The sequence below is a fragment of the Syngnathoides biaculeatus genome, chromosome 6, assembly GCF_019802595.1.
Source record: "Syngnathoides biaculeatus isolate LvHL_M chromosome 6, ASM1980259v1, whole genome shotgun sequence".
Classification (NCBI taxonomy): Eukaryota; Metazoa; Chordata; class Actinopteri; order Syngnathiformes; family Syngnathidae; genus Syngnathoides; species Syngnathoides biaculeatus.
The window spans coordinates 5,254,743-5,280,571 of record NC_084645.1 but is presented as its reverse complement, the minus strand read 5'-3'; the positions used below and the strand labels follow the sequence as shown (position 1 = coordinate 5,280,571).

General features: G+C 44.0%; 1 protein-coding gene across 6 annotated transcripts in view; it reads right to left on the bottom strand.

Annotated features, from left to right (window-relative positions):
• Positions 1 to 25,829, bottom strand: part of LOC133502463 (cytosolic carboxypeptidase 4) — a 213,804-nt gene that overhangs the window by 106,594 nt on the left and 81,381 nt on the right. For 5 of the 6 annotated variants that reach the window (XM_061823276.1, XM_061823278.1, XM_061823274.1 and 2 more), the window contains 4 exons: positions 23,883 to 24,042; positions 23,490 to 23,560; positions 8,480 to 8,596; positions 690 to 852 (listed from right to left, as the gene is read on the bottom strand). In XM_061823276.1, coding sequence (XP_061679260.1) covers positions 690 to 852; positions 8,480 to 8,596; positions 23,490 to 23,560; positions 23,883 to 24,042 — 511 coding nt within the window. The remainder of the gene's footprint in view (positions 1 to 689; positions 853 to 8,479; positions 8,597 to 23,489; positions 23,561 to 23,882; positions 24,043 to 25,829) is intronic. The other variant, XM_061823275.1, reaches the window with a different exon arrangement.

The following is a 25,829-nucleotide window of genomic DNA, read 5'->3' as shown; positions in this document are numbered from 1 at the left end:
CTCTCCTCATGTGAGTGAACTGGTGTCTTTGCTTCCTTTATGTCCAGTTTAATGAATGTCTAATAGGTAAACCTGATAGAACGCTCGGGCTTAAAAGAACAACTTTCCTCTTATCAGTCCACAAAATGTTAGTCCACTTCCCTTTACACCAGTTGTTGTGTTCTTTGGTAAATTGTAACCTCTTCTGCACATACCTTTTTAACAAAGGGACTTTGTGGGGGATTCTTGTAAATAGATTAGCTTCATATGTCCTTTCTCACTGTCACAGTACTAACACCAGACTGTCCTTGATCATCCAGGATCTGATCATTGGCTACTGTCCTTGATCATCCAGGATCTGATCATTGGCTGGCTCGTTGTACCTTGCTGTCACATTCCAGTGTTCCTTTTCTCCACGTCACTGACTCATCATAAGCCTATACTCAGTTTTGATTATTCACTGTAGCTAGTCTTTTGTCTCACATTTTTGGATACTCTTGTCTTTTTTGACTGCCTACCTCTGTACTGACCTTTACCTTCTTGAATGCTTCCTTGCATTTGAATTCATGCATTTTCTGTCCTATCCAGCTTGAGAATGTAGCAGTACAACCTCTTCACATGTTGTGCCTCAACATCAACAACTAATACTAGAAGTGTCTGCTATTGTTTTGTTGAGTCTTATATGCAAACTATTATAATTAACACTTAACCTGATTTGGTTTGACCTGATGTGCCATTTTCTGTCTTGGAGAAAACTGCACTTTTTTCCCCCCTCCTGAAGGAATGAAGAGATAAATTGTTGCACTTCTCAGTTTCGTCATCAGATGAAGATGATGAGGGTGATCTCCCTTGTGAACTCAATTCCAGCTGCTCCTGGAGACAAAGATGCTTAATGTCAAGCTTCATAGGTTACATGAAAAAAAAAATGCAATTTTTGTTTTGTTGGTCACAGTCCCTGATATTAAACATACTAATGGTCAAAATGGCAAACATTTTTTTTTTTTGGTTGCTGCTGGATTTTGTCATTTATATGGGTGAGATCAAAACCAGTCAGTGGTGGTAGAACAATGGCTGTCTCTATTCAATCCCACAATGCATTCACAATATAATCACACCATACAGGAAGGCAAGGTTACAGAAAAACAGATAAGATGAACTATGGATGCCAATTTTATGAATGATCCCTGAGTGCTGGAGAACATTGAGGAAAGTAAGTAAGTTTCTCTCGGCTTGTCCCGTTAGGGGTCGCCACAGCGTGACATCTCAGATGAGTGCTAACATTTGTTTGCCACAGTTTTTTTGCGCCAGATGGGCTTCCTGACACAACCCTTCTTGGGGAGTAGAGGCCCCAGTGAGATATGAACTCATGACCCCTGGTTTACCAAATCAATGCTCTAACCATTGAGCTATGGGGCCTCACAACATTGAGCAAAGTAATTATTTTAATTCTCTTTAAAGGAAGACTTTGTGGAAACTAATGGGAATGGGAGCACACATTAAAAGTTAGTAGATGAGGGTTCAGTGTTTCTTTTAAAGCCAGAAGTTATTTGCAGATTTCACCGAGAAACATCTCTAAATTGGAAAAGTATTATTGAAATTCCTCTCTCGCTCAGACATTCAAATGAGCCCGGCTGGAAAACTGACAGCTAATCAGCATTTCCCACGCCTGCAGAGCTTCCTGTTCTGACTCCCATTGCTCGTCAATACATTTTACCGAACAGAGAACCTCCACTATCTGGCATTTTGTGGTTGATTTTTGTGAAGAAATAATTACAAACAAAACAAAAGTAGGATGACATACAATGTTCAAGTCTGGGCGCTTGAGCCAGAATACACACAGCCAACAGTTTTGTTAGAGAGGGGGCATGGCACTCACAACGAACAATAATCCCATTATATGGACCGCAGAGATTTGAGATAACCCCAAGCAGCTCTCAAGCGACCGGCAGCAACCAGTAGCAGCGGGGGGACGGCGCACGCGCAGATTGCTGTAAATAGTAACCAGGAAGTGTTGTGTTCTTAGACCCAGCAAAGCGAGTTAATGCTCTGTGTTATTACAATACCAATCATTGAGCAAACAAAATAAAAATAACAATGTATAATGTTCAAGCGCTTGACCCAGAACACACACAAGCTGAATTTGACGTGTTGGGAGGGACGTGGCATTGATGACGAAGAATAACAGTCCCTTCCGCCGCACCGCCTGTACGATTGTCCTATTGAGTTGTTGCCAGGCACCTCACCCCCTCGAGAAAGGCTCTTTTCATTAACAGGACCGACGCATCAAGCCATGAAAGAGTACGTGGAGGAGTCGCTGGCGGCAGGACTCACCCGACCATCATCGTCACCTGCTGGAGCGGGATTCTTCTTGATCAAGAAGAAGGACACCTCATTAAAGCCATGTATTGATTACCGTGGACTTAATACCACCATCAAGAACAGGTACCCTCTTCCCCTAATTGCCACCGCATTCGAGCTGCTACGAGGGACCTGGATCTTCACCAAGTTGGATTTATGAAACGCATACCATCTGGTTCGCATCAGAGAAGGGGATGAGTGGAAGACTGCCTTTAATACACCAACAGGCCACCACGAGTACCTGGTGATGGCGTTTGGTCTGACTAATGTTCCAGCGGTTTTTCAGAATTTTATAAAGGATGTGCTACGGGAGAGACTGAACAAGAATGTATTCGTCTACCTCGACGACATTTTGTCTTTTCTTCGGATGAAGCTTCCCACATAGAGCATGTAAGGGAGGTGCTCCAGCAGCTACTATGACATAACCTATATGGCAAGATGGAAAAGCACGAGTTTCACCGGCCTTCCGTCACATTCCTGGGATTCATCTTGGCCAAAGGAAAGATTCTTAGGGATTCCAGTAAGGTCGACTCTGTTCTCCAATGGTCCATCCCCACCAATCGCAGGGAGGTGCAGAGATTCATTGGATTCGCTAATTTCTACCGCAAGTTCATCAGAAACTTCAGTTCCAAAGCTGCTCCCTTACATGCCCTCACTTCAACCCACAATTCATTTGAGTGGGATGTGACCTGCCAGGAAGCCTTTAACAGACTTAGGCCAAGTTTCACCACAGCTCCAGTCGTCATCATGCCAGATCCAGAGAGGCAGTTTGTGGTAGAAGTGGATGCATCCGACTCAGGAATGGGAGCACTACTCTCCCAGATGTGTGCGAGGGATGGGAGACTTCACCTGTGCTCCTTCTTATCCAAGAGACTGACTCGGCAGAGCGGAATTATGACGTGGGTGATGGAGAATTATTGGCGGTCAAAAGAGCGCTGGAAGAATGGAGGCACTGGCTGGAGGGATCGCAAGTCCCATTTCTGGTCCTTACTGATCATAAGAACTTGGAACAGACTGCTCAACTACTGCTAGACAAAGTCATCCACTATCATGGTCTCCCAGTGGATGGAGGACTGCAATTCGTGTCTCGGTTCCGGAAGGAGTTCTGCACCCTCATCGGGGCAAAAATAAGCCATATGTCAGGGCATCAGCCGAAGTCCAATAGTCAAATGGAAAGAATAAATCAGGATCTGGAGACCAGTCTATGCTGTCTGGCATCACATGATCACAGCACTTGGAGCCAGCACCTTCGGATGGGTGGAATATAACAACAACTCACTGCCTTCCACTTCCACAGGTATGGATCCGTTCCACGTCGTTCATGGGTTCCCCTCCTCTTTGTTTCCATCTGTGGCTGCCGACTCCGCGGTGCTATCCGCATCGGCAGTGGTGAGATGCTGCAAGTGGACCTGAGAGCTAGCCAGGAAAACGCTACTATATATGGGCAGCTCGTCCATCCGAGTCGTCCATCGCCATTAGTCCCTCCAGCCAAGCCCCCTCTGCCCCCCCACCACGCCCCCTATGATCGATGGAGGTCCAGTGTACTTGGTACGTCGGCTTCTATCATTCCGCCGTAGAGAGAGGGGGGTCAATACCTGGTGGACTGGGAGGTATATGGTCCAGAAGAACGTTCCTGGATCCCGTCCCATTTTATTGTGGACCCTAGACTTATCAGAGGCTTCCACACATCCCAGACTGAGGCTCCTGGGCCATCTGGAGCTGGCCGTTGATGGGGGGGGGGGTACTGTCATGGTCCTGCCGGTCCCAGCCCAGGCAGTGCAAGTCCCCTGCAAACCTGCGCTTCATCGGGGATAATTAACCCTCATATATATAGGACCCAGCGAACGGTCTGGCTTTGCCAGATCGTTGCCATCCATGCCTCGTTCCCGCACTTCCTTGTTCCTGATCTTGAATTCTTGAAATCTTTGCCTGTCCTCCGACCAACCCCATAAGCTTGACACTCTTGAAACTGCTGCTCTCTCTGACTGACTCACCGTCTTACGACCTTGGAACTAATAAAGATCTTCCTTTAACGGCCTCCTTGTCTACCGATCCATGCATTTGGATCCACCCTAGCGTTCTGGTTATGGCAGAAAGATCTGGCCACGGCATGGACCCAGTCGCCTCAGAAGCCATCCGCCGCTCTCTACAGATCCAGGGCAGACGCCTGCCCGAGCAGGAGACTGCTCTTCAGGTGACCAACCCGAAACTTCTCAAGATCTGTGCCCGATTAGAGCCATGGCTAGCATCTCAGGCTAGCGCTGCTAATGCCATGTTGACGGTTCCTCCCACAGTTCCTACCTCAGTCCAGGTTGCTCCAACTAACCCGCCAGTTGTGGAGTTTCAGTAGTTCGGGGCCATACCTCTCTCCCAGCCAGAACGCTTTTCCGGCAACACGGGGACCGTCAAACCCTTCCTCGCCCAGTGCGACCTCCACTTTGAGCTACAGGCTTCCGCCTTCCCGACGGACCACGCACAAATTGCCTTTGTCATATCCCACCTGACGGGAAGAGCACAGGCGTGGGCGACACCAGAGTGAAGTCGTAACTACGAAATGTGCCACTCCTGGACCTGCTTCATATGCTCCATGATGCAAGTTTTCCAGTAAGCCTCATCAAAACGCGAAGCAGCAGCGACGTTGATTACGGCAGCATCATGTGGCAGATTATGCTATCGAGTTTGGCATCAGAGCAGCTGAGAGTCGATGGAATGAGAATGCGCTTCTCATCGCATTTTTCAAAGGGCTTTCACCGCAGAGCCGCAGTCACCTCATTGCAGTGGAATAGCGTTCCTCCCTGGATTCGCTCATCGCCCTATCTCTCAACCAAAGGCTACAATCCAGAGACAAGTGGACGCGCTACTAGTAGGAGTGCATGGCACATCTGCCCCATCGGTTCCCCTTCATCCTTCTAACCACGACGGAGCCGATGCAGGTTGAGAGGCTTGATGGTCCTGCAGAGGAACGACTGCGACGCCAGTGAGAGGGCCGATGCTTCTACTGTGGACGCCTGGGCCACTTAATAGCCCACTGTCCAGTCAGGCCCAAACGCTCTGCTCTCAAGATCACGACTCCGGTGAGTGTGAATTACACCGCGGAGGGATTGAGTCGAGCACTGCTTCAAGTCACCTTGTGCACGGGGGGTCATACTTATTCCGCTACAGCCTTTATTGACTCAGGATTTGACGCCAACCTGATTAATCCATGGGTACTTGAAGCCTTGATTGCAGTGACCTTTCAGACATAACAGTTCCGCAACACATCTGGGGCCAATGGTCAATTCCTATGCCGAGTAATTCACCCTACGCAATCTCTGATGATGACATTTCCGGACACTCACACCAAGAAGATAAGTTTCTATGTATTTATTTCGCGGAGCAGTGATGTCCCCCTGGGCAGCCCCTGGCTTAAAAGACACAACCCACTGGACCACCGGTCAAATCAGGGCATGGAGCGATTTATGCAGTAAGGTATATCTCGGGGCTCCATAAGAGAGGAATTTATAGATCGCGCCAGTCGACTTACAGGAATCGAAGTCCGTGCCGGAACTATCAGCAGTGCCGTCTTGTTAATGGGACCTTAAGGAAGTATTTTCAGAGACAAAGGCCAAGTCCCTTCTGCCGCAGCGCCCGTACGATTGTACTATCGAGTTGTCCTAGGCCAACTTGGGCCAAGCAGCTTCAACACGAACGAGATGGCACCAATTTCGGTACTAACATGTACTAAGAAAAGACTTGTTAAAATTCCTATAAGTCCTCATGGCCCTCGTCGAACAAAGTTATGAAGTGACAAACATTCAATGTTTCTTCAACATCCACGAAATGATCACAAACGCGTCTCATTGTTAGCAAGCTAAGCTAAGGAATACTAGGCCAACATTATTTGCTTCAATGTCTATATGAAAAAATAAATATGAGCGGAGAGCGCGTCATCCATGCGCAAAGTTGCGGAAGTGTCATTCAACGACATCCAAGTTATCGCCATATTGGCTGCATTCCCTGTCCGTGACGTCACCCCGGACATTCGCTATTGAAAACATGCGGCGGAACCTACTATGCGAGACGAACACACCACTTCTGACACGGAAGCTCTTTTCGAAGAAGAGAACATCACGCAACTGAGTGAAGTTACCGGGGCAATATTACCCTATTGTTTTGAGCCATATTCAGAAGATATGCGATCATGCCCAAACTGCTTCCCCGTCTCATCCACTCCCACGGCGGAGATGAGCCATCGTGGCCCGGCGCCATGACGAGCCACCCCGGCCGACAAGGCCGGCGGCTGGCTGCAACGAGCCACCACGTCCGACAAGGCCGGTGGCCAAGGTGGCTCGTCACAGCCAGCCCGGGTGGCTTATTTTCGGTGCCGAGGTGGCTTATCATGGCACCGAGGCGCTTTACGGCATTGTTCATAGCCGCCGCTGTCCGCGATGAACAACACCGCCGAGCCGGAGCACTTTACGCCGTTGTCATCGCAAACAAAGCCAAAGCAAAGTTAGTCTAAAATATGTATAAATACTGTTGACATATTGTAATCATTCTGGTACTCAGAAATGAAATTTCCTGGGGTGTCTGGGATGGGGGTGGGTTCATGGTTTGGGAGGTGAGCTTCCTACTTCACAGTTTTTCACATTTTGCAGGGTGTTCTGGTCCCCATTAACCGCGAAAAACGAGGAATTAATGTACCACAACCAGAGGGCAGTGCAGATCTACCGCATCTGCCTACCCTGACTGCATGTCACTGGTGCTGGAAAGTGCTCCCACTGGGGATTTCATTATGTTGCTGGGGGACATCAATACTCACATGGGCAATAACAGTGCAATCTGGAGGGGTTGGTTGGGAGAAATGCACCCCATGATGGGGGCTGTTTGATCCGGTGTCAGCGTTTGATCCGCATTGCCAGCAATAAGTTGGACTCATTTCTCGTGAGAGTCAGACTCCCCCAAGGATGCTCTTTGTCATCGATTTTGTTTATAACTTTTATGGACAGAATTTCTAGACACAGCGGAGGCCATAGAGGGTGTTCGGTGTGGTGGCCTCTGCATTGCATCACTGCTCTTTGCAAATAATGTGGTTGTGTTGGCTTCATCAAACTGTGATCTCCAACACTCACTGGAGCGGTTCGCAGACGAGTGTGAAGTGGCTAGGATTTTAATTACCACCTCCAAATCTTAGATCCATTATCCTCAGTCAATGCGTGCTGTGCCCTCTCCGGGTCGTGGGTGAGAACCTGCCTCAAGTGGATGAATTCAACTATCTTTGGGTCTTGTTCATGAGTGAGGGAAGAAGAGTTCCCCAAAATCTCACAATACATGGCCGCAGTCATCCTCTCCTTAATACAGTGCAGTCGTCCTGTCTAATGCGCAGAAAAACACCCCAAAAGCATGATGCTACCACCCTCTTGCTTCACAGTAGGGATGGTGTTCTTGGGATGGAAGTCATCATTTGTCTTCCTCCAAACACGGTTAGTGGAATTATGACCAAAAATCTCAATTTTGGTCTCATCTGACCACAAAATTTTCTCCCATGATTTTTCTGTATCGTCCAAATGGTCATTGGTAAACTTAAGACGGGCCTTGACATGTGGTGATTTAAGCAGGGGAACATTCCGTGCTATGCATGATTTCAAACTTTTGACGGCAAACTAATAGGTCTTTGAGGAATTCTAGCTGATAGACAGATGTTCAGGTACTTATTCTCAGTTGTATCACACAAATACATCAATGAAAAATCATTCATTGTGATTTCTGGATTTTTGGACATGGACCAACGATGAAAATAGTAAAAATGAGAACTTGCAATATACCAGGGGGTTCAAATACTTATTTTCGTCACTGTAGAGACAGACAACAGTCACTCCCAATCACACCAAGGGGCAATTTAGAGTCTCAAATAAATGCATGTTTTTGAGATGTGGGAGGAAACCGGAGTAGCCGGAGAAAACCCACGCAGGCACGGGCAGAACATGCAAACTCCACACAGGAGGGGCCGGGGTTGAACCCGGGTCCTCAGAACAGCGAGGCCAACACTTTACAGGTGCTCCACCGTGCCGACCATTACAACCATCAAATCATAAAAAATGTCGAAATTCTCCTGGACCTGTTATCTGTATAATGCCAGATAGAGGACTCTTTCAAATAGTACCAGGAAGTCATGTGAGAGTTCAGGACAAAGACGGCTGTACTGCGGCAGTAGGTCTTTGGGTCTGTCTAACGGAGGACGAAGACAAAGTTTCTTCAGGTCAGTCTCCAAGTCATCGTCCTGCAACAACAACAACAACAACAAAAAACTTTATTAAATATTCATCTACAAAATATTTGAGGTTCCTGCTATTTATAATTTTTATTTAGTATTTACTCTTTTTAAATACAGTATACTGTAATTTACATTTGTGTCTAGGGACTGAATGTTTTTGAAGCGTGAAAGAAATCCTTTCCATGTATGCATTTTAGTGCCTTTTAATACACCCCTGTAAATGCCTCTTTTTTCCTGTCTAGTTTGTTTTAACCAAATGTTGGTTTTTAATTCCCCCTGTAGTTCCCTGCTGGATTAAAATATATATATATATATATATATATATATATATATCTTGGCTGTGTAATCTATTTTAGGATTGCGTTAGTTAAAATCCTTGTGATGAGAATTAAGGTTTGACTTTAGAAATCATGATAGACAGACTTCCTGAGTGGTTCTACTTCAAAGGAATTCTATGGACTTTGTGGCTTTTACAGTTAGTCCTCTCTCGAGTGACCACCTGGGGTTATTTCCAGATGTCCTGCTTGCAGATCTTCATTTATTGTTATTATGCCCCCAGGTCTTTGATGCGCACAGACTCCCCGGAGCTAGAAATTGGGCTACGTTCCATTGGTGATGGGGAGAAGGGATGGTTCCCTGGAGAAACACCCAAGGGGGGGCCTTCTTTCCACATGCAGACGAGACTGAGGATTTTTTTTAAAAAAGAACAATGGTTTGGGGGTGTGCGGGTGCTTTTTTCTGTCTTTCCAACACAACGCATCATCTGACCTGGAGCTTGCACCTGTGATGCTTTTCGTTTTTCAATGGCGAATGTCCCAGTGTGACGTCTGCTGATGCACGTTTCAGGCAATATGGCTACCACTTGGATGTTTAGTGAGACTTCCGCAACTTTGCGCATGGATGACATGCTCTCTGCTCATATTTATTTTTTCATATAGACATTGAAGTGAATAATGTTATAGGTATTTTTCATTACAATATCTATTTTAGAATGTTTATAGAGATGACAGTTGACCTTTAATAACCCTTACCAGCTGCACATCCTTCCCATCTCTATCCCTCTGTCTGGACAACCCGTAGAGATCCTTGTCATTTGGGCTTTAAGTGAGCCTTTTGATTGCTGGCAAAAAGTTTAGGGTGTACCGTGCCTCCTGTCCGAAGATAACACTCCCGCGAACCTTGTGAGGATTATAGACTGAGATTATGGAAGGATAGATGAACATTACCCTCATTTTCAATTATGCAAATGCAATTCTGTGAAGTGATCACCCATTGGCACAACCTTTGCCAATAGGGCTCCAAACAATGGCAATCACCTTCCTCTACTCTGCCACCCATACAACCTCTGTGACACATGGTTTCCCCGTAAACGTATCAAATACTGGGCACGGTAGAGCACAGATGGCCTCATTTCTTAATACTGGAAATCATTTGTCTTAAACCAGCATGTACCTAGGAGCAGAGCTTGGCAACACAGACTATCACCTACGGGTAGCCCAGATCAAGCTCAAGTTCTGAACCAATTTGCTCAAGACCCAGTCACACCTGGACATTTCTTTATGAAGTGACACCAATATCTGCACAGAATTTACCTGCTCTGGTTGTCGGAGCACAACCTTATTATCACTGACCACCACTGTGAGGGCCACATCCATCCGATCTGACAGAACATTGCCGGCTGAACCATCTACACTACATGGCTACTGCCATAGAAAGGGATAGATACTGGCAAGAACTGCACACTGTCGCAATACAGCCAGTGGCCAATAACAACAACATGAGCCAGGTCTTCAGTTTTCTGAGCCAAGACGATAATAGCCCATGGCTCAAGACAGCCCTGGTGAAAACATCAGAGACAACCTGACCACTGAATCTGACTGCTTAAAGTCTCGGAAGAGCTCTTTCGTCGCCTTCTGCAGCATGGTCCCACCTCTGCTGACTTGGCCCTCTTAGCAACTGTAAATGCTGTTGTTCCTAATGACACCTGCAGAGCAGACCCAGTCAGACCCGAAGAAGCCAAATCCACTCTCAGGAATCTGAGAAAGAAAGCCCCTGGTATATTCGGACTAAACATTGAAATGTTGAAATCATGTGGGAATGGCATGATTGAGCAGTTTACCTAGATTTTTAACAATGGTTAAGTGACAGTGTGGCTTCAGATCATCTGGACCAGAGGTGTTATGCTGGTGAAAACGCAAGGGTAACTGACTCACCTGTGGGAATCACAGAGGCATCACTCTTCTTTCCCATTCCTAGCAAGCTCTTTACTGGGATCTTGCTCACTCTTGCACTTTCAGCAATCAGAAGGCGCTGCCGTCCTAAGCAGGCTGGCTTAGTTCACAACCACTCCACAATGCACTACATCTCTGCCCTTTGCCGACTTAAGATCAATGAATTCCATTAAGATTTCCATTTCCATACCCATTCATTCCTTTTCTTAGCCACTTATCTTCACAAGGTTCGTGGAAGTGCTGGAAGCTATCCCAGCTGTGAAAGGAGGAAAGGAGGCAGGGACACCCTGAACTGATTACCAGCCAATCGCAGGGCACATAGAGACAAACAGTCGCACATAGGACTGGCCTGGAGTATGCTGCTCAGAACATGCTGCGGTCAGTTTAGAGATGCTCTGGACATATACAGTGAACAGAGAGAGAAGCTTGGCCGGCAAGTGGCAGAAGGTCCAGTGACATGACCACAAATTTGATCATGAAACTGCGACCTAGGGTGTCCTGGTGTCAAATGCACATGTGAACACCCCTATGTTTGAACATAGTGTTTGTTATGTACAATGCTTGATGACCACATAAGTCCAATAGCAGAACTCCGCTTTGTTTCCGATTGAGGGGGCCGTACCTCCCAACCACGCCCTTCCAGGTCTCACTGTCATTGCGCACGTGAGCTTGACGTCCCCCCAGCAAAATAATGGAATCCCTGCTGTAGGACTCTGCACCACCAGTCAGGACCCAGCCCTCCACCTGAAAGAGGGCGTCTGCCCTGTCATCCACCAGGGTGAACCCAACAGTACAGCCACAGGCCAATAAGTTTACCCACACCTACTTGGTGCCTCTCAACATGGGCTACTCCAGAGTGAAAGAAAGTTCAACCCTTCACAAGACGACTGGTACCAGAGACCAAGCTGTTAGTGAAGTTGAGCCCGACTATACTGTATCTAATCATAACTTCTGAAACTCACACACAAGTTCGGCTCCTTCCCTGCAAGAGAGGTGAGACTCCATGTCCCTAGTGCCAGCTTCTGTAGCCAGGTATCGGAACACCAATGTCCCAGCCTTTGCCCACAGCCCAGCTCACACTGCAATAGATTGTTCATTAGATCCTGAAACCTTACCACAGTTCCAAGACAAATTTGAGAATGATAAATTACAGATAGACAGACAGATAGGCTTTTATGCAACTCAAATGCCTTTTATGGAAATTTTATTGACCATGTCAAATAAAGAAGAGTCTCCAATTAATGCATCTTTTTGGGATATGGGAGGAAACAACAATGCCCGAAGAAAACCCATGCAGGTACCCCAAGTATTTGAAGACATCCACCCTCACTATCTTTTCTCCCTAGAGCCTCACGCATCTCCCTCCACCTCTCTCGTTCACAAACATAGAGTCTGTTTTACTTCGGCTAAACTTCATTCCTCTACTTTCAAGTGCAGGCCTCCATCTTTCTAATTGTTCCTCCACCTGCTCCCTGCTTTCACTGCATCGAACAATATGATCTGCGAACATCATGTTCCGAGGGGATTCCAATCTAACCTTATATGTCAACTTATCCATTACCACAGTAAACAGGAAGGGGCTCAAAGCTAATCCCTAATGCAGTTCCACCTCCAACTTAAATTTTTGTGTCACACCTACGGCACACCTCATCACTGTTCTGCTGCCCTCATACATGTCCTGTACTATTCTAACATACAGTATTTGACTTCCACATGCAGTACCACAATTCCTCTCTTTGTTCTCTGTCATAGGCTTTCTCTAGATCCACAAAGACACAACGACGTTCTCTGTACTTTTCCACCAGCATCCTCGAGGCAAATAATGCATCAGTGGTACTTTTTCGAGGCAGGAAACCACATACTGTTGCTCGCAGATACCTACTTCTTCCCAGAACTTCATTGTGTGGCTCATCAATTTCATTCCTTTCGTTCCCACAGCTATGCAAATAGCCTTTGTTTTTACAAATGGGAACTAGCACACATTTCCTCCATTCTTTAGGGATCTTCTCGCCTGCTAAGATTCTTTTGAATAAGTTGGTCAAAAACTCCACAGCCACCTCTCCAAATCGCTTCCAAACCTCCACAGGTATTTCATCGGGACCAACTGCCTTTCCATTTTTCATCCTCTTCAGTGCCTTTCTAACTTCCCCCTTCCCCTTTCTAATCATCATCATTGCCACTTCCTGGTCCTTCACACTTGCCTCTTCTACACTTCCTTCTCTCTCATTTTCTTCATTCATAAACTTCTTAATGTATTCTGTCCATCCATTTAGCACACAACTGACATCAGTTGACACATTTCCATCTCTATCCTTAAAGGTCAACTGTCATGAAATGCATGATTGTTGAATGTTATTCATGAAAAAACGGCAGCCGGTATGGACCCTTCTGTTTTTTCACCACAAAACATGATTATGACGTATATGGCTTTTTGTAACTCCTGCCATGAAAATCTTCTTGATTTGTTTTCTTGAAGAAGCAGGAAGTGACGTACAGGGCAGTACCACACTCAAGCGGTCTCGTCTGTTTGTACTCGTTTTACCTTTTGGAAGGTAGCTTGTTGTTCCTTTGTGTTAGCCAAACTGCTGGCTCTTTGTATTGCTGGATATTGCTGGATATTGCTCGAACATTCGGGAGGATGGGTTCGCTCTTCATACTTTTCCACAAGACCCGGTTCGTTGGGAAAAAATGGTTTGTACAGGTGCAAAGGACAAGAGCTTCATTGGTTCCAAATGACAGGTAGGTGTCTATACAGGTACTACGAAAAATAATAGTGCGGGGGACATACTCCGTAAGTCAGGGATGCTAAATGTGTCAATGTGCCACAATGTGCTGAAGCCGTGATAGGTGGACGCGGCGCCACGCGGAGGTGAACTGGACGGGGAGGAAGTTTGGCCGAGGTGTCGTTGTCGCTCGCGGGCGGCGTTGTTTTTATCACCGCCGCGCAGAGGTGGACCAGGCAGGGAGGTGGTTTGGCCGCATGCGTTTTTTTTTTATCTGCATATCATCTAAATATGGCTCGAAACAATAGTCACTTCTCTCGGTTGTGAGAAGGGGCGTGTTCGTCTCCCATAGTAGGTGGCAGAGTATGTTATCAATGGTGAATGTCCCAGTGTGACGTCACGGACAGAAGATGCAGCCAATATGGATGTCGAATGAGACTTCCGCAACTTTGTGCACGTATGACGCGCTAACCGCTCATATTTATTTTTTCGTATAGACATTGAAGTAAATAATGTTATATGTATTTTTCATTACAATATCTATTTTAGAATATTTATAGGGATGACACTTGACCTTTAATCACCCTGACCTGCTGCACATCCTTCCCATCTCTATCCCTCTGTCTGGACAACCTGTAGAGAAACTTTTCTCCTTTTGTGTCCAACCTGGTGTAGATGTCGTCATATGCGTCTTCTTTAGCCTTTGCCACCTCTACCTTGGCCCTCTGTCACATTTTAATGTATTCCTTTCGCATCTTTTCAGTTGTCTCAGTGTCCCATTTCTTTGGTCACCTCTTTCCTTGTATGACTTCTTGTAACTTGGTGTTCCACCACAAAGTGTCCTTGTCCCCTTTCCTACCAGAAGACACACCAAGTACTCTCTTGCCTGTCTCTCTGATCACCTTTGATGGAGTAGTCCAGTCTTCTAGGAGCTCGTCCTGTCCATTAAGAGCATGTCTCACCTTTTTGCGAAAGGCCACACAACATTCTTCATTTCTCACCTTCCACCACATGGTTCTCTGCTCTAGGGTTACCTTTGTCTTCCTAATCTTCCTACCCACAACCAGAGTCACACACCACCATCCTATGCTGTTGAGCTGCACTCTCCCCTAGAAGAAACTACGATTAGAAGAGAGCTTGTGAGCAAGTGAAGTAGAGGAAGAGGAAAGAGAAGGTTGAAAGATGTGGTGAGAGAAGACATATGGGCAGTAGGTGTCCGAGAGGCAGATGCAGGTGAAAGGCTTAAGGGGAGAACATGTTAGCATTGCTTATAGTTTTCTTATGAACTATTAATTTATATCTGTTTCCTGTTTTTGTAAAAGGTAGAATTTGAGGAAGAGGCTTCAAAAGTATAGAAAATCGTGTCCGATAGGTACTGTCTATAGCCTGTTTTAACGTAGCAGGTTGAAGTATGGCTTTCATTAAAAGAAGTTGCCACAACTCTGGCCTGATTCAAAATTGCTCATCAAAATTTAGACAATGCAATAGTCTTTTGAATCTTATTATATCAGCATTGCGGTGACACAGCTGTAGAGCGTTGGCCTCACAGGTCTGAGGACCAGGGTTTAAATCTCGGCGCCACCTTTTTGGAGTTTGCGTGTTCTTCCCGTGCCTGCGTGGGTATCTCCGGGCTCTCCGGTTTCCATAAAGCACATTTAAAACTCTTGGATTTTCTCCAAAATGGACACTGCGTCTGATGTGTGCTCTGAGTTCCAAAATCTGAAAATATTTTTGTATGACTATTTAAATAAAGTACATATGCAAGTACAAACAACATGATGGTTGCAAACTAACATGTGTTAAAATGCAAGTATGTATGTATACTGTATCACCACAAGGTGGGGCACATTTTGGCAATGAGAAATAATTGCAATTTTTTATATGTGAGAAGAAGAAGCTTACTTTCTCGCTATATACTAACAGGTGCAGGCAAGTCATTACATGTGGTTCACGCTTAGTGTCATGTCAAAACTAAAATTATCACACCACAGAAAACAGAATAGTACCCATCCATCCATCCATTTTCTTTGCTGCTTATCCCAGTGGTCCACGGGCAGGAGGCAGCATACACCCTGAACTGGTTACCAGCAGATTGCAGGGCAGATGGTGACAGACAACAGTCACATTCACAATCACACCAAGGAGCAAATTAGAGTGTACAATGAATGCGTGTTTTTGGGATTGTCAGATAGGTTGCCATACCACAAATAGCAATGGAGCGAATTGATAACATTTGGGGTGTATGGCTTAAGGTTCATGTTTTGATCTGAGCCACCAACTCTCAAATTGAACACCAGATGTCGCCAAACAAAATTATACTTGATTGGGTCACCAGCACGGCAAAGATCTCTCTGATAAACGTAGCCTACCCACTTAGCTTCTCATTGCATTGCATACGTATAACAAAGTCAGTAACCTTATATAAACCTGATTATTTTTCATATCTTTGTATTACATACATATATCGGGGTTAGCAACCTTAAGAAGCCAATTATTGTTATATCTTTGTATTCACATCTTATTTCTGATATAAAGACAGTGACAGGATGCAGCTGTCAAGCCACACCTAACGTTTTTCAAGACGGTTCCAGCATCAAGTTACTGAACAGGAAGCCCGTCACACTTGAATGACCACGCAGGATGTTGGCAAGCAGAAATAGATTTCAACTATTTTTCTACTAGACTTTTAGCAGAAAATAAGATGCTTTGAAACAGCTTTGTGAAAAGAATATAACCTGTGTATGGCTGTCTCTCTCAGACAAGGCAACACATAATGAGGAACCAACTAAAACAAGCCTGAGAATGCACGAGAGAATTGTATTCACAAGAATGTTGATACATTTATGCTATTGTTCAAAACTAGGGTGAAACCGAATGCGAGTTGTGGTTGTATTTTTTAAAGATGCATTTATTAATTAAAGGGAGGATGACGAAATTGAGTGAAGCTAAAGAGGGGCGTGACAAGTCAAGCCAGGAATGGCAAATGGGGCCTGATGGGATGAACCCGGGGAGGCCCTTCCCACTAGGCGTAGATTCAGCCAACATTTTCCAGAATGTTCCACCAAAAAGCAATAAAAACCTTGGATGCGGAAGTTTGGGGTTTTTTGTTAAGTTTTTGCTGACAAAGAGACAAGGTCTTTCTATAGGTGTAATAGTCGTGTGGCAAGCTGGCGGGGAGAAGGAATTGGCAACTTGGAGTGCTTAAATTGACGACTCTGTTTGAGTATATATATAAGTATATGAGTATAATACCAGCGACATTACGTTGTTACCTATGAAGGGCAAATTGGTTTGAGAATTTATCCGTAATCCCAAAAACCCTTATTAAATTAGGCTTCGAGCTATATAGGACTTGGTCAACCCTAACAGGCTCACTAAAAAATGTCCATTATCCCTAATTTCTGATGCTTTTAGACGCTTTGAATCTCATTTCACTTATATTGCTATTTTTATCATTTATCTTATCCTTCTTACCATCAGTTTTATCATTTTAACCATTTTTACTTTTATTGATTTATGTTCAATTAACATTGAATTTTGCCTTAACATCGCAACCTTACCTCACGTCTGGCGGGGATAACTGTATAATGAATGTTATCTGAACAATTTTCATCATTTTAACCATTTTTACTTTTATTGATTTATGTTCAATTAACATTGAATTTTGCCTTAACATCGCAACCTTACCTCGCGTCTGACGGGGATAACTGTAGAATGAATGTTATCTGAACAATTTTCATCATTTTAACCATTTTTACTTTTATTGATTTATGTTCAATTAACATTGAATTTTGCCTTAACATCGCAACCTTACCTCGCGTCTGGCGGGGATAACTGTATAATGAATGTTATCTGAACAATTTTCATTATTTTAACCATTTTTACTTTTATTGATTTATGTTCAATTAACATTGAATTTTGCCTTAACATCATAACCTTACCTCACGTCTGGCGGGGATAACTGTAGAATGAAAGTTATCTGAACAATTTTTATCATTGTATTAAATTCTTAGAATTTCCATCTTCATCTATCTTTGTCATTCATACATTGAGTTATCTCATTATTACCATTCTACCTCATTAAAAATCGACCGTCATTGACATTAACATCATTTAGTCATAAAAATTCTTTTTTAATCAGTCACTCATTGATAATCTCCATCTTAAGATAAAACAAATCCGTATGATCCTAATGAGGATTGTTAAATTTACTAGGTCAATGACAAGTGCAATCGATTCACAAGCGATGGAGCTGCTGTAAAAGCAGAGCGAACACTTTGTCACCTTGTTACTCGGAAAGGTTACTCGACGAGGCGGACAAGTGGGGGCAGACCGGATTGGCTCTGCAAAACTAAAGGCAGTTAGTACACCTAGGCGAATTCATCTCGACACCGATTTAAGAAGCTCCCGTCCTCCTGCATGCGCGGCGTTAGAGTCGGCTGGGGTAAAGGGGTAGCTTAACCCTTCAAGTGGAGAGGCGGTCAGGACATTTCTCCTGATTAGTCCTGCGGATAAGAGGAATCTGACAGGATATGGAAGGAAACCGGAGTGCCCGGAGAAAAACCCATGCAGGCACAGGGAGAACATGGAAACTCCACACAGGGAGCGCCATGATTGAACAGTGGTCTCTAGAACTGTGAGGCACTTTACAGCTGCTCCACCGTGCTGCCAAACAGAATAGCATAACTCTTAAATAATAAAACAAATAAATCCATGACTGAAGACATAATTTACACAAAACTTATTCTTCTTTCCTTTGGGCTTGTCCCGTTAGGAGTCACCACAGCGTGTCATCTTTTTCCATCTAAGCCTATCTCTTGCATCTTCCTTCCTAACATCGACTGTCCTCATGTCCTTCCTCACAACATCCATCAACCTTTTCTTTGGTCTTCCTCATGCTCTTTTGCTTGACAGCTCCATTCTCAGCTCCCTTCTACCAATATACTCACTGTCTCGCGTCTGAACTTGTCCAAATCATCAAAGTCTGGTCTCTCTAACCTTGCCTCAAAAACATCCAACATCCAAGCAGTCCCTCTAATGAGGTCATTTCTAGTGCGATCGAACCTGCTTACTCCAAGCGTGAATCTCAGCATCTTATTTTCTGCTACCTCCAGTTCTGTTTCCTGTTGTTTCTTCAGTACTACCGTCTCTAATCCATACATCCGGACACCGCTGTTTTATAAACTTTGTCCTTCAACCTAAACTATTCTGTCACGTAGAACACCAGACACCTTCTGCCAACTGTTCCGCCCCGCTTGGACCCATTTCTTCACTTCCTTACCACACTCTTCATTGCTCTGTATTGTTGACCCCAAGCTTTTGAAGTCGTCCACCCTCGCTATCTCTTCTCTTCTCGCTTCACTCTTCCTCCTCCGCCCCTCACATTCATGCACATATATTCTGTTTTACTTCGGCTCATCTTCATTCCTCTCCTTTCCAGTGCCTGCCTTCATCTTTCTAAATGTTCTTCCTCCTGCTCCCTGCTTTCACTGAAGATCACAATATCATCTGCAAACATCATTGTCCAAGAGGATTCCAGTCTAACCTCATCAGTCATCCTATGTATTACTACCGCAAACAGGAAGGGGCTCAGTGCGGATTCCTGATGTAGTCCCACCTCAATCTTAAATTCTTCTGACACACCTATGGCACATCTCACCGCTGTTCTGCTGCCCACATACATACCGTGTACTATTATAACATATTTCTCTTCCACGCCAGACTTGCGCATGCAGTCCCACAGTTCCTCTCTTCGTACTCTGTCATAGGCTGTCAAAGACACAATGTACATTGAAGAAAATAAGTATTTGAACACCCTTCTATATTGGAAGTTCTCCCACTTAGTAATCATGGAGGGGTGTGAAATTTTCATTGTAGGTGCATGCCCACTGTGAGAGAGATAATCTAAAAAGAAAAATCCAGAAATCACAATGTATGATTTTTTAAAACTATTTATTTGTGTGATACAGCTGCATATAAGTATTTCAACACCTGTCTATCAGCTAGAATTCTGACCCTCAAAACCTATTAGTCCGCCTTTTAAAGTCCATCTCCACTCTATGTATCATCCTGAATCAGATGTAGCCGTGTCAGGTCGTTTGCTGCATGAAGACATCTATCCAGTCCAAACAATCGGTAAGACTCAAACTTGTAACATGGCCAAGACCAAAGAGCTGTCCAAAGACACCAGAGACAAAATTCTACAACTCCACATGGTTGGAAAGGAATACAGAGAAATTGCCAAGCAGCTTGGTAAAAAAAAAAAGGTCCACAGTTAGAGCAATCATTAGAAAATGTAAGAAGCTAAAAATGACGGTCAATCTTTATCGGAGTGGAGCCCCATGCATATCTCACCTCGTGGGGTATCAATGATCCTTACAAAGGTGGAGAATCAGTCAAGGACTACACGCCACGACTTTTCAATGACCTGAAAAGAGTTGGGACCACCGTTTCCAAGGTGACAGTTGGGAATACACAAAGATGTCATGGTTTGAAATCATGCATGGTAAAGAAGTTTCCCCTGCTTAAACCAGCACACGTCAAGGCGCGTCAGATGAGACCAAAATGGAACTTTTTGGTCATAATTCCAATGACCGTGTTTGGAGGAAGACGAATGATGAAGAATACCATTCCTATTGTGAAGCATGGGTGGTAGCATCATGCTTTGGGGTGTTTTTCTGCACATGGGATAGGACAACTGCACTGTATTAAGGAGAGCTGAATTGAGCTCTGCGTTCAACACCATCATCCCTAAACTCCTCTCCTCGCAACTTCTCCACCTCGGCATCTCGGCTGCCATCTCCCGGTGTATCTACAACTTCCTGATGGCCATGACACAGCAGGTGAGGCTGGGGGACACCACTTCATCAACATCCACTACCACCACCGGGGTACGTCGAGGTTGTGTCATCTCCCTTCTGCTCTTCTTGCTCTACATGAATGATTTCACCTTGTGGCATCTGACTGTCAAACTTCTGAAGTTGGCAGATGACACCACGGTCATCAGCCTCATCAAAGACCATGACGAGTCTGCGTATCAACAGGAAGAGGCGAGACTGGAGCTTTTGTGTGGTCAACACAACCTTGCATTGAACACTCTAAGGACTCTGACGATGATTGTGAACTTCATGAGGCATCCTTCACCACAGCTGCCCCTGACATTGACCAACTGTCTTGTATCAACTGTCGAGACCTTCAAGTTATTAGAAATTACAGTCTCAGACGACCTGGAGTGGAGGACGAACATCAACACTATCCTCAAAAAAGGCCAGCAAAGGATGTACTTCTTGCAGCTTCTGAGGAAGCACAGTCACAAGAGCTCCAGAGACAATTCTACACAGTGGTTAACCAATCAGGACTGCCACAAAAAATGAAAAACTCAGACTGCAACGGACAATCAAATCCGCTCAGCGGATTGTCGGCACCACACTCCCCACTATCGAGGACTTGCGTGCAACACGAACTAGGTCCAGAGCAGGCAGGATCCTTTCGGACCCTCCACATCGTGGACACAAGCTCTTCCAGCTCTTCCGTCGAGAAAGTACTACAGATCAATGAAAGTCAAAAGTAGCAGGCTATTGAACAGTTGTTTTCCCTTTGGCAATTAAAGTAAGTTTCTTTCCGCTTGTCCCTTCCGGCGTCGCCACAACGTGTCATCTCAGATGAACGCACATATTTCTTTGGCAATTAAGTGGTTAACTTGTTGATCAGTGAACCTAAAAATTTTCTGCCTTGTGCCACGTTAGGACACTTACTCATATCCCGCTGGTCCACTCAGTATTAGTATTAGTAATAATATATACAGTGAAAAAAATAAATATTTGAACACCCTGCTATATTGCAAGTTCTCACACTTAGAAATCATGGAGGAGTCTGAAATTTTCATCGTAGTTCCATGTCCATTGTGAGAGAGATGATCTAAAAGAAAAATCCAGGAATCACAATGTATGATTTTTTTAATGATTTATTTGTGTGATACAGTTGAAAATAAGTATTTGAAGACCTGAGAAAACCATTGTTAATATTTGGTACAGTAGCCTTTGTTTGCAATTACAGAGGTCAAACGTTTTCTGTAGTTGTTCACCAGGTTTGCACACACTGCAGGTGGGATTTTGGCCCACTCCTCCACATTGATCTTCTCTCAGGTTTCTGGGGTGTCGCTGAGAAACATGGAGTTTCAGCTACCTCCAAAGATTTTGTATAGGGTTTAGGTCTGGAGACTAGCTAAGCCACGCCAGAACCTTGATATCCTTCTCACTGAGCCACTCCTTGGTTTTCCTGGCTGTGTGCTTCGAGTCGTTGTCATGTTGAAAGACGCATCCACGACCTATCTTCCGTGCTTTGACGAAGAGCTTGTTCCCCAAAATCTCACAATATACATGGCCGCGGTCATCCTCTCCTCAATACAGTGCTGTCGTCCTTTCCTATTTGCAGAAAAACACCCCCAAAGCATGATGCTATCACCCCCATGCTTCACAGTCGGGATGGTGTATGATGTCTTCTTGTATTACCGACAGTCACCTTGGAAATGGTGGTCTCAGCTCTTTTCAGGTCATCGACCAAGTCCTGTCGTGTAGTCCTGGGCTGATTTATCACCTTTCTTAGGATTATTGAGACCCTACGAGGTGATAGCTTGCATGAGGCTCCACTCTGATTGAGATTGACCGTCATGTTTAGCTTCTTCCACTTTCTCATGATTGCTCCAACAGTGGACTTTTTTTCACCGAGCTGCTTGGCAATTTCTCCGTAGCCCTTTCCAGTGGTGTGGAGTTATACAATGTTGTCTCTGGTGTCTTTGGACAGCTCTTTGGTCTTGGCCATGTTACAAGTTTGAGTCTTACTAATTGTATGGGGTGGATAGATGTCTTTATGCAGCTAACGACTTCACATAGGGTTAGGGTTAGGGCATCTGATTGAGGATAACACATGGAGTGGAGGTGGACATGTACAAATCTCTAATATGATCATTAAAGTCTTTTTTATGTCATAATAAGAGCCATCCCTTTTCTGAGCCACTTATCCTCACAAGGGTGGTGGGAGTGCCGGAGCCCATCCCAGCTGTCCTTGGCCTCGAAGGAGAATACACCCTGAACTGGTTGCCAGCCAATCACAGGGCACATGGCAGTCGACAACAGTTGCACTCACATCACACCTTGGGTCGATTTAGAGTCTCCAATCCAATCCAACCGTGCTTCCTTCATGATAATAATAATAATAATAATAATAATAATGATAATAATATATACATTTATCTCGTGTTTCTCAACACTCAAAGACACTTTCCAAGAATCGGATGACAAAACCAGGAAGGGGAGTGAGCCGAAATTCCAGATGGCAGATGCTGGTGTCAGTGATGCTCTGCACCTTGGCTGGCGAGAGCCTCACTGGATGTAATGAATGGATCATTAACAGAATGAGGAAGCACTTAAAGTAGTTTATGAAAGAGAACAACAATTTGATGAATGAATCCTTCAAAGTAATCTTTTTAAGAAACTGATTCGGGTGACTCAAAAGAACAGCTGTGCCTGTCACTAACGGGAATAAATGTTTTAAAACACTTATTCAAGATTAATACAAAAGTTAATAATGTAAATGTTAAACACAAATGAACTGTACTGAGGCAGTGATTAGGCTGTGTACCACTTTAGGGAGCCCATGAATTAGGAGAGGTACTTTTACCACACTGAGTCCATATAACTGTTTCTGTGCATGTTTGGATGTTCTGGCCCATGTCTTTATGTTCAATCCCCCAGAATGAAAAAGATGAATTTTAGAGACTAGTACGTAAATGTGTTTTATATTTATATTTTTTTGCTTTACTGTAAAGCAATCAAACTTGTTTTTTTTTTTTGGTCAGGAAAAAAAAAAAGGGGGGGGGGGGGGAAGTTGATTTTTCTTTCATAAAGGTGGGAAAGTCCAACTGACTTGTAAATGTGCCAAACTTACATAGTCTTTACTCTGAGCCTCCTGGTAATCTTTCTCCATCTTATCACCGGCAATCTCACCACTGGTGTCATCTTAAAATTCAAGAGAAAAGTGTGATTTAGGTTGAACTGTTTTAAAAGATGTATGACATAAATGGCACAACAATCTAAATAATAAACATTAAAGCAATAATGAATATTGAAAAAAAGAGTATGTTTGAAGGAACAGCTGTGAATCTCTCCATCCAAATCCTGATTTCACAACAAAAACATGTAGACAATATACATCATCTCAACATCATATAGAATACATTACTAACAACCTTTTACACAATATTTTTTCATCTGTTAAAACACTCTTCAAAAAATGAACCAACAGTCTACATCAATTTTTTACTGGAATTATCGTCTTTACCTGATGCAACCACATCAAGAAGATGATGTCTTCTAGGCAGGGGGAAGCAGTACACTGACTGATCTGATCTCAATGGTAGAGGAGTCTTCGGCAGGCACCACCTCATCAGCTGAACCGATGACTCTACCAGTAACCCCTGACATATATTCAATGAGCATGTCTGCAAAAACACAAAAACTCATAACACTGATACTATGACAGAGCAACATTTAATTTCATTGGAAAATTAGCGAGTTCAATTGTTTTATCTTCAAATCTAGTCATCCATCGCGTCTGTTAATCTTGAATATAGTCTAAAGGTGGCTATTGTCTGACTTACTTAAGCCTTACCTAAGAACTTAAGCTTAAAAACTCAGTGTGCGTGGTTTTTTTCCATGTTATTGTGTACCCAAATCCTTTATTTTTATTATTCTGCCACCATTTTGCCCCTGTAAAACTTGCAATTGACACCTATTCAAACCATTTTGCTCAACCAATTGTTCACCACAGTGAGAACCTTTTGAAAATAACTTTTTGCAAAGTAAAAATTCCCACTTTTTTCAGAATTCTACATTTTCTGCCTAAAGATTAATATTGACAGCAATTTCTCATGTGTAATGCATATTTTCCCCTGAGAAAATTTCAGTGGTGTGCAGTTGACATAGTTAGAGGGGTAATGAAAGAAAGTGTTCCTGTTTTACAAAAGTATGCCATGACTAGTGGTTATTTGCAAACAAAGGCTACACTACCAAATATTAACCTTGGTTTCCTCAGGTTTTTAAATACCCTTTTTCAGGTGTATCACACAAATAAATAATTTAAAAAATCATACATTGTGATTTCTGGATTTTTCTTTTTAGATTATCTCTCTCACAGTGGACATGCACCTACGCTGAAAATTTTGGACCCCGTCCATGATTTCTAAAACTTGGAATATAGCAGGGGGTTCAAATACTTATTTTATTCACTGTAGCTGTGCTCATAAGTTTACATACCCTAAATAAGGGGAATTTTTCATTATAAGGACTTCTACTACAGATAGAAGCTTCCTTTTTCTATGTCTGTTTTATTTCTTTTTCACATGGATTTAATTCCTTTCATAGATTAAAAGAAAATTGAGAGTTTTAAAAACGATACCCAACCAAGAAGCATGCGCCATGATTAAACAGTGGTCAGTTATCACGTTTTTGGTAGCTGAAAGGTGCAAACCAGTTAAAATTCATTGGAGAATGTCAACTCAGTAGGCTGCCACATATTTCAGCCCAAAAAATGTCTACCAGTGGACTAAATTGTTTAAAGAAGGATGGAGCAGTGTTGAGGATGTAGACAAGCCTGGGATGCCTACAAAAATGAGGTCTCCTGAGGTGATTGTCGTTGACATCAGTCATTGACCTAGTTCAGTCTGACAGAAGGATGACAGTGGATGACATTGCAAGGACTTTGATCTTATCTGTCGAGAGAGCACACAAAATTGTCCAATTGTTCACCCGGTGGATGCCAAAGATGCTTAGTGCAGTGCACAAATAGTGGAGGGTGGAGTTGTCCCAGCAGTGTCTCTCCAGCGATGAGAAAGATGGTGATGAGTTTCTGAAGAAGGTGACGAGACACTATGACACTATGAGGCTGAGTCCAAACAGCAATCTATGGAGTGAAAGCATGCAGACTCTCCAGTGAAGAAGAAGTTAAAGTCCCAGCGGCCCACGAGGAAGGGGATGCTCACCATTTTTTTGGAATATGCAAGGCCCAATTACAATTTCATTCCTTGAGAAAGGAAGCACTGTGAACAGTGAAAACCACTGTGAACTGCTGAGGCAGGTCAAGAAAGATATAAAGAACAAATGCAGGGGTCATCAACCAGAAAGAGTCATCTTGCATTATGACAACGCAAGGCCTCACACAGAAGTCCAAACAGTGCAGACCATCAACGAGCAAGTTTGGTAACTGCTCCCTTATCTCCCTTACAGCCAA